The sequence below is a fragment of the Porites lutea genome, chromosome 11 (genome assembly GCF_958299795.1).
Source record: "Porites lutea chromosome 11, jaPorLute2.1, whole genome shotgun sequence".
NCBI classification, from domain to species: Eukaryota; Metazoa; Cnidaria; class Anthozoa; order Scleractinia; family Poritidae; genus Porites; species Porites lutea.
In genome coordinates, this window is record NC_133211.1 from 20820325 (window position 1) to 20835076 (window position 14752).

Consider the following 14752-nt stretch of genomic DNA (forward strand, 5'->3'; position numbering starts at 1 on the left):
AGTTAACCTCAAGACATCATTAGTGCGTCAGCAGTTGAGCCCCAGGTAGGCAGGCTCGTGCGGGGTGGCCGCCAGGACTGCAAGGACAAGGAACAGCACGAACAAGCACCATGTTGAACAGTGAACAAGCACAGTTGTTCCGAGCAGGGACATGAGGAATTGTACATGTGCACAGAGGCTCGGGATATTTCGCGGTAGGCTTACGTGATGAACTAGCCCAGCCAGTTGCCTTCTTTGCTTTGCTGATCTTTGCGAATCATTGTGAATTCACGACGCTGGTTTCTTCTTGTACCGTCACACTAAAAATGTTCAGTGGAATACTTACCACAAACCATACTTACCTATCCGAGGGCGGGAGAAGTGGGATAAGATTGCAGCTCGGCTTCCTGTCTCTTATTTTTGCACGCCAGATGAAACGGTGGGAAAAAACTCGTGCAACTGCAATAAAATGTCATTCAAGGGGGCAGACCTGAAAATTTCAGCTCGGGTTGATATCCGCCGTGGAGTCGGCCTCTTAAACATTAAATTAAAATTTAATAGGCAAAATGTCCGATTACATGAACAAATTTAATCAATAGATTTGTATTGTCGGGCTCCAACTTTGAACAGGGACGCCGATTACGAGCTATCCGCGATCTTCACGTGCGGTTTGTCAAGTGATTCAGGGTATAAGTCACGTGACAAAACGTAAAACTCCATCACCGTTTCGAATCGAAAGCTTGTGTATGCTTATAACATTTTCTATCCTGGGATTTAAAACCTCGTTAACTTTAAACACCTTTCCATTGTTTAAGAACAAGTCATTTAGGAACAGGCAATTCAAGCTTTTGACAGTAACCGTTTTTCTCCATAATTAAACATGATATGATTATCTACTCTTATCTCAACATTATCTTTTACTTTAGGCAATGTCACATCAGGACAACTATACTTCAGACTTAACAGGAACGCTTCCTTATCAACGATGCCTCATTCCTGGCCTTCCAGAAGATACGCAGCACACAATATATGATGTAACAAACTTTATTTTCGTTCCTATAGTTATGCTATTGGCTTTTCTTTCATTCACAAGTAACTTCCTTGTAATGGCGGCTCTGATACGAGTAAAATCTCTCCGGCATCCTTCACTATTGTTACTGGGCAGTCTTTCAATAACCGACATATTGTTTGCAGTGTATGCCTTTGTTGAGGGTCTCGCAAGATACATGTACGAAGCTTTTTGCCCCGAGGAAAATGGGCGATTTGGAACGTGGATTTGTTGTTCTGTGTAACATTTCAACCATGGGTAACCTGGCGTTCATCAGTAAAGACCGGCATTTAGCAGTAAGCAAGCCTTGGTGGTACCGTGCTCACGTGAAGCGATCAAGCGTTCTTAAACAATCGTCAGCTATCTGGTTTTATAGTTTCTTTATGTCAGGAATGATTTTTGCCTCATCGTATTTTACAATCATACATTTTCCAGTCCTTTCTTTAATTAGCCTGTCCTACATAATATCTATAGTCATTATGATTGCTTCTTATGTTGGAATATTTATCGCAAACAAACGCCACAGACAAACCATGCAGCAGCACAGGGGCCAGGTGTCTGCCATCTTAGAGCAAGAGAAGAAATTGGCCAACACTGTAGGTTTGATCGTAATCACACTCTTTTTTACTGTCTTACCAGGACTTATTCTACCTGTAGTTCTAAAACTTCTGGGACTTTCACCCACCGAATATATTCCTTTTGGTCCATTTTTTAGTTTTTTACTAACTCTAAATGGATTTTTGAATCCGTTGTTAAACTATGGCAGAAATGAAGGTGTACGCAGAGCAGTGCGAGGCTTAGTCGGATGCTCCTGCAATGTAACTCATAGAGTTCAACCTTCCACCAATAATGGCCGCAATCAAGGAAGTGGGACAGTTAATCCTACTTCCAATATTGCGCAGAATGCTACTAATATGCAAGTGTTAGTTGGGCAGCCTTCGTCCCAAACTCAGGGTTAGGAATTATCCTTATGTGGGACCAGGCGCTTAGCGTTTCTCGAAAGTCTTTTAAGATTAGCTTTTTGTATTCAAAATAAATTAATGGAATTTTAAGGGCTATACGCCAAAAAAGATAAATGTGAACTAAAAAGTCCTTCAAAAATTTCTAAAAGCTTCTAAGCCAAAAAGGCGATAATGATACACCATAACAAACTTGAACTTTAACGTAGTGTGACTGTCAAGCATGCAGAGATCCATAGACACATTTCGCGATCCCTCGCTCCATACAATCGCTACATATGAGAGTCACTAAAACAAAATAGTCAACCGGTTACTATCCAATAGTTTTGTGTTATGAACTTTACGTATTATAGAGAATCCTACTTATTTATTGTTTAGTTTCAAGTCAAATTGATTTCGCGCTAGTTAGCATTGTAAAAAACACTTCACAACATATAAATTTTTCACTTAAATCGACTGAATTGTATAATTTATCGTAGGCCTCGTGACACCACAATATTTAATGTACACTGAGTCTTCGTGATTTGTTCACGAACTAAATTTTCAAAAACGCACATTTCAAGCTTCTTTCTACGATTAATTGCATCGGGTTTTATACTAGCCTCCGAAAACATCCGTTTCTCCTCGCTCTTTGTCGCTGGGGACGTTTCGCGCGGAGGAACGTCCTTCGTCCACGCGAAACGTCCCCAGCGACGAACAGCGAGGAGAAACGGATGCTTTCGCAGGCTAGTTTTCTACACCCAATACCATACCGTCATCGATCGTTTGTTTCTATTCCGATAACAAACTGACTTATACGAGAGAAGCTTGAAAGACCTTCGTCACCTAAAGAAGTAACTATACCATTTTTTTGGCGGTAAAAGAGCAAGGTTTCAAATTAACGCTTTGAAGATCAGTGAACACCTCAAAATATAGTGCCGTGGATTCGGGTAACTTACTAAGGCCCGGTTCAGACGCCAGTCTTTTCATGAGCCGAACCTAAGACTTTGAATTAAGTACATGAAAAGTTCAGCGTCTGAATCAATTAGGAACGCCTATTTCAATTTGGAACGGCTCAGCCGTTCTTCACGCAGGCTAGCCCGGCCGGGAATTTCGACTGTGGAACGACTTTGGAACGGCTTTGATTCAGACACAAAACTTTTCATGTACCAAACCTAATGCATAAATCATAATAACGTATTTTGCAAGCAGTCTGACCAAAATGAGCATTTTTCTTCTTTTGAATTTATTTCGGCTGGAATTAAGATCGGCGTCTGAATCAACTCAGGCGGTCTAAATAGTTTCATGAAAAGTCTGGCTTCTGAATCGGGCCTAAAAATCACGTCTTTCTAGGCCAACAACAACAAAGATAAAATTAATTCATCTTACCTATCTTTAACTATCTTCGTCGAAGTCTCCAAAATCACATATTTCCAGCTAAAAAAATAGGACGGCTTCTCTAGTCTGGAGACAGGTCTTGTGTTCGTCAAAGTGTACTTGTTTACCGAAATAATAATATAAACAATTTATTAACTAAAACATTGTAGCTAAAAATACCCTTTTTGTTTAATTATAACTCTTACTATGATTAATTTTCGCTAGAGAAGCCACAAAAGGATTTTCTCTCTGTGTAAGGCTTGCCTAACCATTGCGGGCCTGAATTTACTTCCCACCGGACACAGGAAAAGTTTTTAACTCACCTACTGTTAATATAATAAAAGTCCATGAAAAATTATGTCGTTGTTTTACTCTCGTCATCAAAACAGTTCAATGAAACACTTAACACAGGTTACCAAGATTGTTAATCAATATGTTTTGTCAAGCTTTGACAACTTTGGACGGATGCTACCGTGGCTCTCATCCAGTATATCATTAATTGCTACTTGATGTAGCTCTTATTTTAGGAATCCTTGCATTCTTACTGTAACAACAGAAATTATGTCTAATTATCTTTCATGACTGGACCCCTCACAGTGCAATGAACTCTACCGAGGTCTTCCAACATTCTGTAACATTTATTCATTGGCCAATGACATCAGTGTCACGTTCTTAACAGGTGACTTGCCCTATGGGTGATTGTCAACTACACAACCTAAAAACTAACTAGAAAATTCACCCTGTAAATTTCAAGTGTCTTTGGCCCTGGTTGAGTTTTCTGCACTGAAAGAGCCAATTTTTGCAATTTCAATTTAATTTAAAAATCAATTTGAAATGTGTTGGTGATGCAACTGATTCTTCCTTTGGTGAGTCCACTTCCTCGAAAACTGATCAGCGCTAATCTAGGGTTATGCGGAATTTTAAACAAAAATTCCTCTTCCGAAAACACATAACTGGGCTTACAAAGTATTGATGAACGCGTACGTTTAATTAACCCAAAAATGACCGCTCAGAAGAGTCTATGAGAAACTGAGCTAAGCTCTCTTTTGGAAAAAAAGAAACAACAACAACAACAACCTAATAAAATATATATATATGTCGATCAAAAATTTACCTGTTTCCATCATAATTGTTTACTTACACTGGAATACTTCTTTCAAACAGACGAGTCAAGCATAGCGCAGTGCAACAGCAAAAGGAAAAGTTTCTCGCCACTGTATCTAGAGCACGAGATAAAATGGTAAACACAGTGGGTTTGATAGCAATGGTCACTCTTTTTAACTTTTATAACCGAGCAGCGGTCACTTTGTCTTCCTATACATGTAGTCATGAATGCAAATGCTATTGTGGATCTACCGTCTCTTTCCATGCACAGTCAGGACGTTCACATACAAACAGCACTTGACATAAACAGCATTCATGCCCGAAACTTAGAATTATACTGAATGCAGTAAAAAGAGAGAATACTAGCAGTGTATTATATCCAGGGTTTTCTCGGAGCAATACAGGAAGCAATTAAGGGGACTAGTATGAGAGATTAGTACTGACAGCGATTTTACTTAAACCGTGAAATAGGTAGTAGAATTAATACTACCGCACTATTATGCACTATTTCTATTGTCTTCTCTTGTTTATCGCTCGCTATTTTGCACTATTAAGGGAAAGTTCATTTAATATGACAAGAGGGGGGGACGAAGATATTGAAACTCGAAGCTTGAAATTTTAGCAGCCCCCCTCGCTAGCTGTTCAATTTTTAGGAGCCCCCTCCTTGGTAGTCGAAAAAATTTCAGAGCCCCCCTCCCCCCTCCTCCTTCAATTCCTTTGCTCCCCTGAAAAAAGATCGCTAGACTGTATTAAATATATTTACCGTTATTGTCTTCAATGGTTTATACTATGACAAACTTGAGATACAGTTGTGATACAATTTTCAAATGCATTTTTGGGATGAACAAGAGTGTAATAATTACTGAGACTACATTTGTTATATCTGTAAACCACGTGATATAGCTGAGTTGCACAGGTCATTAAATTGTTGAGTTGAAAACCATCCGATCTGTATGATGATGTCATGTGTTGGTTTTGAAGTATACAAATTTTCGGAGCCCCCCCTCCTAGCGCAACAATTTTTTCAGAGCCCCCCATTCGGGTGTCTAAAAATTTTCGGAGCCCCCCCTCAATATCTTCATCCCCCCCCCCCTTGTCATATTAAATGAACTTTCCCTAATATATTTGTTAGTATCTGTTTAACTGTCCAAGTAAAATCACTCTTCTGTTACAAAAAAACTTGGTCTTCCTTCGGTTGAACATGAAGTAGTGGTTTTATGAACTAAAAATTAATGATGTAATAAAGAAAATAAAGGGCTGATGGTTCAGGTAAAAGCAAATGAACGGGCGTATGATGCGAATTCTAAATTGAGGTGGTTTAATTAAATTCTGAATTTTAGGCTGCCCCATTTTACACTTAATCCCGCCATAACTTCGATTGGTCTCACCAGGCGTTCGACTTGTCACGGTAAAATGAGCCCATAAATTAAAATTGTTGAGAAGGAATTAAATAGAAAGTGGTCGTTTGTCATTTTAACCAGGCCTAATAGGAAGTTAGTGTAACGGTCTTCCACTTTACTTAATAGCTGTAAACACTTTGTAACAACGAATCAAGCAACCCGAAAGGCGTAAGTTTTCCGGCTATGCCTTGCTGTCTGCTAGATCTAAAATCGTAAAACACTCGTTTACAAATGCTGATCCACCTCTCCATGTGCTGCCGTAGGAGCACTGTTTGGCAAATTTTAGCTGCATAATAAACACAGGATTTTTGCAATGTCTTGGTAGTTAAAACACTAAGATACAGTCAGCGATCATTGGGACTTGCTGGCTGCCTGAGGTTATACTATTACTGTTCTAGGACCGACTATCTTTCCGTGGTTACCACTACCCAGCTGGCAACATGGAAGAATTGATTTGTTTTATTTATTTATTTACTCACTTAATCATGTAACTATTTATTTATTCTACACCCACGTTGGGATGGCGGACATGATTTTCAACTTAATTTACTGTAAGTAATAAACGGAATCGTGACAGCACCAGGATTCCTGGCCGAGAAAACATCAGACCAAGCTGCTTTACTTAACCTGCTCTGGACTTCCCAATAGAAAAGAAATTAAATTATCTCTCGCTTTTATATTTTACTCTTTTATCCATTGACTCCTACATGTATTAAAAGATGCTTGGGAACAATGTAATACTGTCCGGGAAGAAGCTCCAACATGGGCATTTAATTTTAAACTTTGACGAGAATATATTTAATTGGAGGTCGCTGAACTAAAAAGGACGTGGGATGAAGGGTTTGATAGGGTGGCAACTGAAATTCGACATTTACAATTTTAACGTTTGGTACTCGCTGAGTATTTTGACTATGAAGTACCTTTATGTGTGTTTATCTCACTAATGGAAGCTCAAGAGACTAGGGTGGTAATTGAAATTCGACATTTACGAGAATTTTAACATTTGGTACTCGCTGAGTATTTTGACTATGAAGTACCTTTTTGAGTTTGTCTCACTAATGGAAGCTCATAGAGAAATTGAAATTCGACGGCGTTTACAATTCTAAGCTAAAAGGTACTCCGTTCAAGATAAATGAGAGTCATTTGGGCATAATAAGCGGTGCTCGCTGAGTAAATATTTGACTGTTGCTCACTAATGGAAGCTCAAGAGACTATCCCTTTAAAAACACTCATTAACAGCACGGAAAGGAGAGAAAATGTTACGTAACTTTCATCTGCCTTAGTATGTGATGTTGTACCGTATACGACAGGGAACATCTAACAACTTTTCAATAAAGTAATTAAACCGGCTAACACTATATGAATATAGACTATTTCGCCGCCCAAACTAACTCTTGCAATCATGGTTCACCGGCGTAGTAAATAAACCCATTAGGATGTTACCAAAACACTTTAAAACTTAATAGATAACATGTTTTCATTGCAAAATTAAATTACCATTACATTGAAGATGTCTTTGTAATCCTGCGGCACATCTGATGCAGGTGTTCACCCAGCATTCCGACTCGGAAAGATTTATTACGCCGTTAAACCAAAAGGAAGTTCGGTCACTCTATTTCTTTTGTAAATCCAGCTATTTTGTTCACTGGTCAAGTGGCACAATTGATAGCCTGCGACAACATCCGTTTCTCCTCGCTCTTTGCCGCGGATGTTTTTTTTTTACAGGCTACACAATTGCAATTGAGAGAATTTATCTTATAAGCTCATTATACTCATTCTAAGCAGGAAAGGTTGTTAAGGCAACAGGGAGTTGTTTGATCTAGAGGAAAAGTTTTGAAAGCATGCAGTTAATGGATCTCTCAAATCAGTTAAATTTTGGACGCATGTCATTTCAAATAATTGCTGCCATCAATTGTTATCACTCTTCGAATTGTCTCGAACGAAGAAGTTCGTTTCAAACGTAGCCGCTATTAAATATACGACGTGCATGTGTTGACTGCAAGACAGCTTGCTATTTCCAGTTAAGACTTAACCAGTAAGTCCAGATAGATTAAATAACATACTTTACTGAAAACACAGATCGAAAACATCTTCAAGGTGAGTAATTATAGCAAAGCATTCCCGGTTTCAATGTACATGCTAATGTTGCTGAAATGGAGGGACGCCTTTCGCCATCGAAAACGAAATGATTTATGTTTTGATATCGTGTTGCACTTCGGCAACAACGCTGACTTTATATCTGAGAATAGACGAGTTGGTACACTGAACTTAATAATGGTTTTGCAGTTTTCATTTCGTAAGCTGATAACGTCGGTTATCCTGGCTTTCTTCCTTATTATGTTTGCTTTTTTAATTGAAAACAAATTTTAAAAAATAATGTCGTTCTGCAGTGACACCTTAAACGCCCGAGACCACTTCCCTGGTACAACGATTCTTGTACCAAGTGTTCAGTTTTTTACATGCATTTTTTATTGGCAGTTAAATATACGTCACCAAAGTGGTGCGTCTTCTACGTTTCCGAGCAAAAGCCTGACAAAGGGAATAAACTCCGACTTTACAACGCAAAAAAATCAGTAAATAATTATGAAAATGTAATTGTAGTCGATGAAATACTCTGGGGTAGACTTGCCTGAAGCCGTTCTAAACACTTACATCAGATGTTTCCCACACGAAAATTTAACAATGATTACGTAACAAATTTTAATAATTTAGAAAAAGTTAACCTCAAGACATCATTAGCGGGTCAGCAGTTGAGCCCCAGGTAGGCAGGCTCCTGCGGGGTGGCCGCCGGGTCTGCAAGGGCAAGGTAGCCGAAGCACCGACAAGGTTTGGTTAGATACAGCACGAACAAGCACCATGTTGAACAGTGAACAAGCACAGTTGTTGCGAGCAGGGACATGAGGAATTGTCCATGTGCACAGACGCTCGGGGTATTTCGCGGTAGGCTTACATGATGAACTAGTCCAGCTTTGCCTTCTTTGCTTTGCTGATCTTTGCAAATCATTGTGAATATTCACGACGCTGGTTTCTTCTTGCACCGCACACTAAAAATATTCAGTCATGGAATACTTACCACAAAACTTACTTACCTATCCGAGGGCGGGAGAAGTGGGATCAGATTGCAGCTCGGCTTCCTGGCTCTTATTTTTGCATGCCGGGTGAAACGGAGGGAAAAAACTCGTGCAAGTGCAAAAAAATGTCATTCAAGGGTTCAGACCTGAATATTTCCGCTCGGATTGATATCCGCCATGGAGTAGGCAAAACGTCCGATTACATGCACAAATTTAATCAATAGATTTGTATTGTTGGGCTCCAACTTTGAACAGGGACGCCGATTACGAGCTATCCGCGATCTTCACGTGCGGTTTGTCAAGTGATTCACGGTATAAGTCACGTGACAAAACGTAACACTCCATCACCGTTCCGAATCGAAAGCTTGTGTATGCTTAAAACATTTTGGAATTTAAAACCTCGTTTACTTTGTTTAAGAACAAGTCCAACCTTGGAACAAGTCATTTAGGAACAGGCACTTCAAGCTTTTGACAATGACCATTTTTCTCCATAATTAAACATGATATCTAGTCTTACCTCAACATTATCTTTTACTTTAGGCAATGTCATATCAGGACAACTATACTTCAGACTTAACAGGAACACTTTCTTATCAAAGATGCCTCATTCCTGGCCTTCCAGAAGATACGGAACACACAATATATAATGTAACAAACTTTATTTTCGTTCCTGTAGTTATGCTCTTGGCTTTTCTTTCACTCACAAGTAACTCCCTTATAATGGCGGCTCTGATACGAGTAAAATCTCTTCGGCATCCTTCACTATTGCTACTGGGCAGTCTTTCAATAACCGACATATTGTTTGCAGTGTATGCCTTGGTTGACGGTTTTGCAAGATACACGTACGAAGATTTTTGCCCCGAGAAAATGGGCGATTTGGAACGTGGATTTGTCGTTTTGTGTAACATTTCAACCATGGGCAACCTAGCGTTTATCAGTAAAGACCGGCATTTAGCAGTTAGCAAGCCTTGGTGGTACCGTACTCACTTGAAGCGATCAAGCGTTCTTAAACAATCGTCAGCGATCTGGTTTTATAGTTTCTTTATGTCAGGAATGATTTTTGCCTCATCGTATTTTACATTCATTCATTTTCCAGTCCTATCAATAATTAGCCTGTCCTACATAATATCTATAGTCATTATGATTGCCTCTTATGTTGGAATATTCATCGCAAACAAAAGCCACAGACACACCATGCAGCAGCACAGGGGCCAGCTGTCTGCCGTCTTAGAGCAAGAGAAGAAATTGGCCAACACTGTAGGTTTGATCGTAATCGCACTCTTTTTTACTGTCTTACCAGGACTTATTCTACCTGTAATTCTAAAACTTCTTGGATTCTCGCCCACTGAAAATATCTCTTTTGGTCCTTTTCTTACCTTTTTGCTGACTCTAAATGGATTTTTGAATCCGTTGTTAAACTATGGCAGAAATGAAGGTGTACGCAGAGCAGTGCGAGGCTTAGTCGGATGCTCCTGCATTGTAACTCATAGAGTTCAACCTTCCACCAATAATGGCTGCAATCAAGGAAGTGGGACAGTTAATCCTACTTCCAATATTGCGCAGAATGCTACTAATATGCAAGTGTTAGTTGGGCAGCCTTTGTCCCAAACTCAGGGTTAGGAATTATCCTAATGTGGGACCAGGCGCTCGTTTCTCGAAAGTTCCGGCCGGCAACTTTTCGGGCTCGGAAAGCTGGGGACTTTAATTCTTTGCAGGTGATATGGTAAAGCTATCAGGAAACAAAACGCAATGGACCACTTGTATTTGTATTTGTATTTTATTTTTACTCCATCCTATAGATAATACATTAGTTGTATAATATCAGTTAGTAGAAGGTTGATTAAACTACGTGTACATAATAAAAAAAAAGAAAGTTAGAATGGAGAAGGGCACATTATAGAAAACTAATTATGGCCCTTTAACAGGATTGACTTTATTCTAATATAGCTTTCTTATTCATTAAAACACAAACACGCAAGATAATATTTTTTAAGTGCCTTTTTGAACAGGATTTTCGATGATTTATTGCGAATAGAAAGGGGGAGATCGTTCCAATAGTATTTTCCAATGACGGTAGGGCAAAACTTTCGAATATTAATTCTTGAGTGGGGAATGTGTAATTGCTGAGCAGATGCACTTCGTGTAAACTAATTATGTTGCTTAAATACAAGAAATAATGGAGAATTAGTCGGGAGAACCCTGGGGAAAAGGTTTTGTGATCCTACGCCACTCAGAGTACACGTGACGAATTTCAATAACCATATGGAATTACACGTATACATAATTTAGAAATTGCGTGCAATAAATTCACTGCTTAAATGTAGATGTTTCAGGTCCTATTCTCGAAGAGACCCCCTTTGGTTTAGCTTCCGTACACAGCGGCTACCACTAAATCTTTGCATTTCTTGGGTCGTGTTCGCTTATCCGGGAAGGTTCGACCTAGCTAATTTCAATGTGGACGGCACGTATAGCCCTATTATTTGATTTTGTTTTTGGGGGGACTATAATTCTTTTTTGTTCTTCCATGCAAAAGCATAAAAATTCTCTACTTCTGATCCAAAACTCAATAGTTCACACTGAGCCGTTTTTTCAGTAGTTTTGTGTTTGAATTTGCTAACAGATAATAGGGGAATGATCATCTGCGTCATTCATTCATTGCAAAGTTTTCGTTCAAAAAAAGTTTCCTTCAACAAGTTGTTTCTGGTGGATTGTAAACTAAATAAACCTTTTTTAAGTTATCTTAAAGTTTTTTGTAATAATGCAATTAGAATTAACTGCCGCGTTGATTATGTTAATAAAACAATTAGTTCATGCTTTAGCTGGGCGTATATCGAGATAAGAAGCGTTTGGAAAGCATTCAAGTGGCTAGAGTTGCTGTTTTCTTTTTGGTGCTCTCCAAACATCCCTCGTGCTCTTTATTTCTCAAAATAACGCACGAAACAAAACACGAAACACGAAAAATGACCCACGAAACAATCGTTATGGTAAACACTGATGTGTATGTCGAGTGCTTTAACGGGCTGCTGGACGTACGCACAGGCTGCCTACTCTCACGATTAAGCGAAAAGTGCCTAGAGAACTGGCTTGCTGCGAGGCTATTGCTTACTCTCTTTCCCTACCATCTAATTTCATCTTCACTAAATCTAATGTAATTATATAAAGCTTTATTCATACTGAAAAGCCGAGTTAAAGTGTTCTGGGTGTACTGGATGGGTATTAGCTATCAGCTTGTAAATCTAAAGTGTAGATTAATCTATTCAGTCTAATAATTAAATCTTACACGCACAAGCTCAGCCGAAACGTTTTAGCTCAGTAACGAATATTTTTCCCTAAGAAACTATTATTGGAAAACATGCTGGCTAGCTGATTTTTCTAAGCAATGCTATCACATTAAAAGAAACCTGCTTCGTAATAAAAGTCGCGGAAGAAATCTGATCCTCGAATGGTGTGTCAGTCTCTAAACCTGCAACACTAATCTTAGGTAAAAGCACATGCAGACTGTTTTTAAAGCTATTTGGAAATGTAAGTTGATATTAATTTCTAAACTTCGGCTCGAGCTCGCTAATGCGCAATCGCAAACTATCGTTTTCTCCTTTTATAATTTGTATTTCTTCTTCTGTCTTGTTACAAAGTATTGTTTCATTGCTTATTTTCTCTTGCAAAGCTCGAAGATCCTCATGTAATTTATGTATCTTAATTTGGTCCAATGCCTCCATTTCCTGGGCAAATTGCAAGCGTATTGTTTCGTTATTTTTTCTCTCTTCCTGCAATCTTTCACTCAGTTTGTCCCACCGACTTTTCTCTGCCCCTAACTCCGACTTAAGTGTTCTAGCTTTTGCTTCTTTAACTCTTAGCTCCTCAGAGAAAGTTTTTGTATCTTTTTCTAACTTTTCATTTTTCTTCCTCTCATCTTGAAGGTCGTTTATCTTGATTTCAAGACGCGTGATCGTCATTTTTAGAACTGAGAAGCTAGCCCGCAGGATTGGATCTTCATCGCACTTGTCAAACATTAGTTCTTCTCCTTCTTCCAAGCCAACAAACCTAAGCTTTCTAATTTCCTCTTTCAAAAATTGTAAAAGAGTTTTCAAGATTTTCTTTTCAACATCGTTACCGTCCGGAAAATCCCCAAACACAGGAGTCTTAAAATCTCTGCACAGGACTACCAGGTTTCTAACTGTAATGTAAGTTGAAATTAGATGTTGAATACGCATCAAATTAGTGATTCCATCTCTTTCTAATTGTCTCTCCTGAAGTTTTGTAAATTGTCCAGCTTCTGTCGTTTGGTTTCTGAATAGAGAGTTGTCAACCAAGGGGTTTGTTTGCGGTTTGTTTTCGTTGAAAGCTTCTTCAGCTGGGGTACTTGAGCTCATCGAACCAACGAACTGAAAGTTATGTAATTGACCAGTTGTCGTAGTGTCATTATTGCCAGTTGGACTTTGCCAAGTTTTTCCATTTGTTTTCTGTATTTCATTGCTGAATTGTGGCTGTGGGCAAGGGTTTTGAAATTGCCGTGGAACACCAAACCGTGTCGTCTGAAATGGCAGCTGCTGATTTCCAGAAAATTGAGGATTTCTCCCTGTGAAAGGTGGATTTCTCAAAAATCTTGACTCGGCGCCTCCATGCTGGAGAGTTTCTCCGAACTGCCATTGTCCCGGATGCAATGTGGCGTATGGGGAATTTCCAGGATATTGTGCTGTATATTGATTAACTCCTGAGTGATTGATGGGAAAATGAGTCATTCTCGGAAGCTGTGTTAAAAAAGGATTGGGTCCCGGATGTCGCGAGTAACATTGATTGGTTCCTGGGTGATGAGCTTGCAGTGGATGATGAATACCGTGAGGTCGAGTTTGCCTTTCAGGGACCCCCTGATGTGTGCACCTGGTTCCGTTGTTTGTTACCATTGCCTGATGGCTGTAGCTCGTATTCAAGTAGGTATTGAAAAATCCCTGCTGCTGAAACGCCGACATGAATGGCTCCTTGTTCATGTTGTCTACGAAGAAGGCAAAATCAATTAGAGCCTCAAGAAAGTATACGGAATGCTATTGATTTCCTGTATCTTACCTTGTAGTTCAGCTTTCGCTGCGATTGAACTCTGGTTAACTCATGTCTATGCTGTTCTTTTAAAAAATTCAGTGCGATCATAACATACCTTCAGTGCATAAATTCAGTCTCTAGATCTCCTAAGTTAGTCACTACAGCTTTAACTTCGATGCCTTGGAGGGAAGCAATTTCACTGCAAGGTTTTGTTTCAGTGGAGTTAAGTTTGACTGCTTTCTTTTAAAACCTTGCGCGTGTGTCGCCATGACTGAGAATTCAAATTGAGCTGGCGAGTTAAACGGTTCTTTTCTGGGCGCGCGCAAATCTCTACGTTATTTGCTTCGCTAATTTGCAATAACGCAGTGCAAATGCCAGACGGACAGATTTCCTGTTTTGTCACGAAGTTTCTCTTTATATTTTCAAGGCTTTTAATTACAAAAAGGATCCTTATGTAATTCTTCTCCGCAAACGCTAGAGGGGAGGCAAAGAAGGAGAGAAGAAAAGAGTAGGGAACTCTTTTTCGCTCCGTCCCCACTCTCGGTTCAGTCTCTCTCTGTTGCCCGTCTCTTCTTTCCAGTTTCCCCTCTTCTCGAATAGAACCACAAGGTAGTCAGAGTAACCTTGCCTGAATTTTAATTGTTTTTGTTTTTTTCTAATCTTACCTCGGAATTCAAAGATTGTTAGTAGGGTGTGTTTCGATAAAAGTTGACTTGTAAAGACAGGTTTACACGAGGATACGGCAACAGTACTTACCGGAAGTAAAAAGAAAAAACGAAAACGGAATGAAGCGTTGGAAAG

At 39.3% G+C, this 14752-nt stretch overlaps 2 protein-coding genes across 2 annotated transcripts; one reads left to right on the forward strand and one right to left on the reverse strand.

Annotated features, from left to right (window-relative positions):
* Nucleotides 1-9637: 9637 nt before the first annotated feature.
* Nucleotides 9638-10537, forward strand: LOC140953320 (trace amine-associated receptor 7h-like). Its single transcript, XM_073402813.1, has one exon. The coding sequence runs from the start codon at nt 9638-9640 to the stop codon at nt 10535-10537; it is 900 nt and encodes a 299-aa protein (XP_073258914.1).
* Nucleotides 10538-12450: 1913 nt separating this feature from the next.
* LOC140953321 (uncharacterized) lies at nt 12451-13902 on the reverse strand. The gene has a single exon (XM_073402814.1). It carries the CDS (start codon nt 13900-13902, stop codon nt 12451-12453), a length of 1452 nt encoding a protein of 483 aa, XP_073258915.1.
* Nucleotides 13903-14752: the final 850 nt, after the last annotated feature.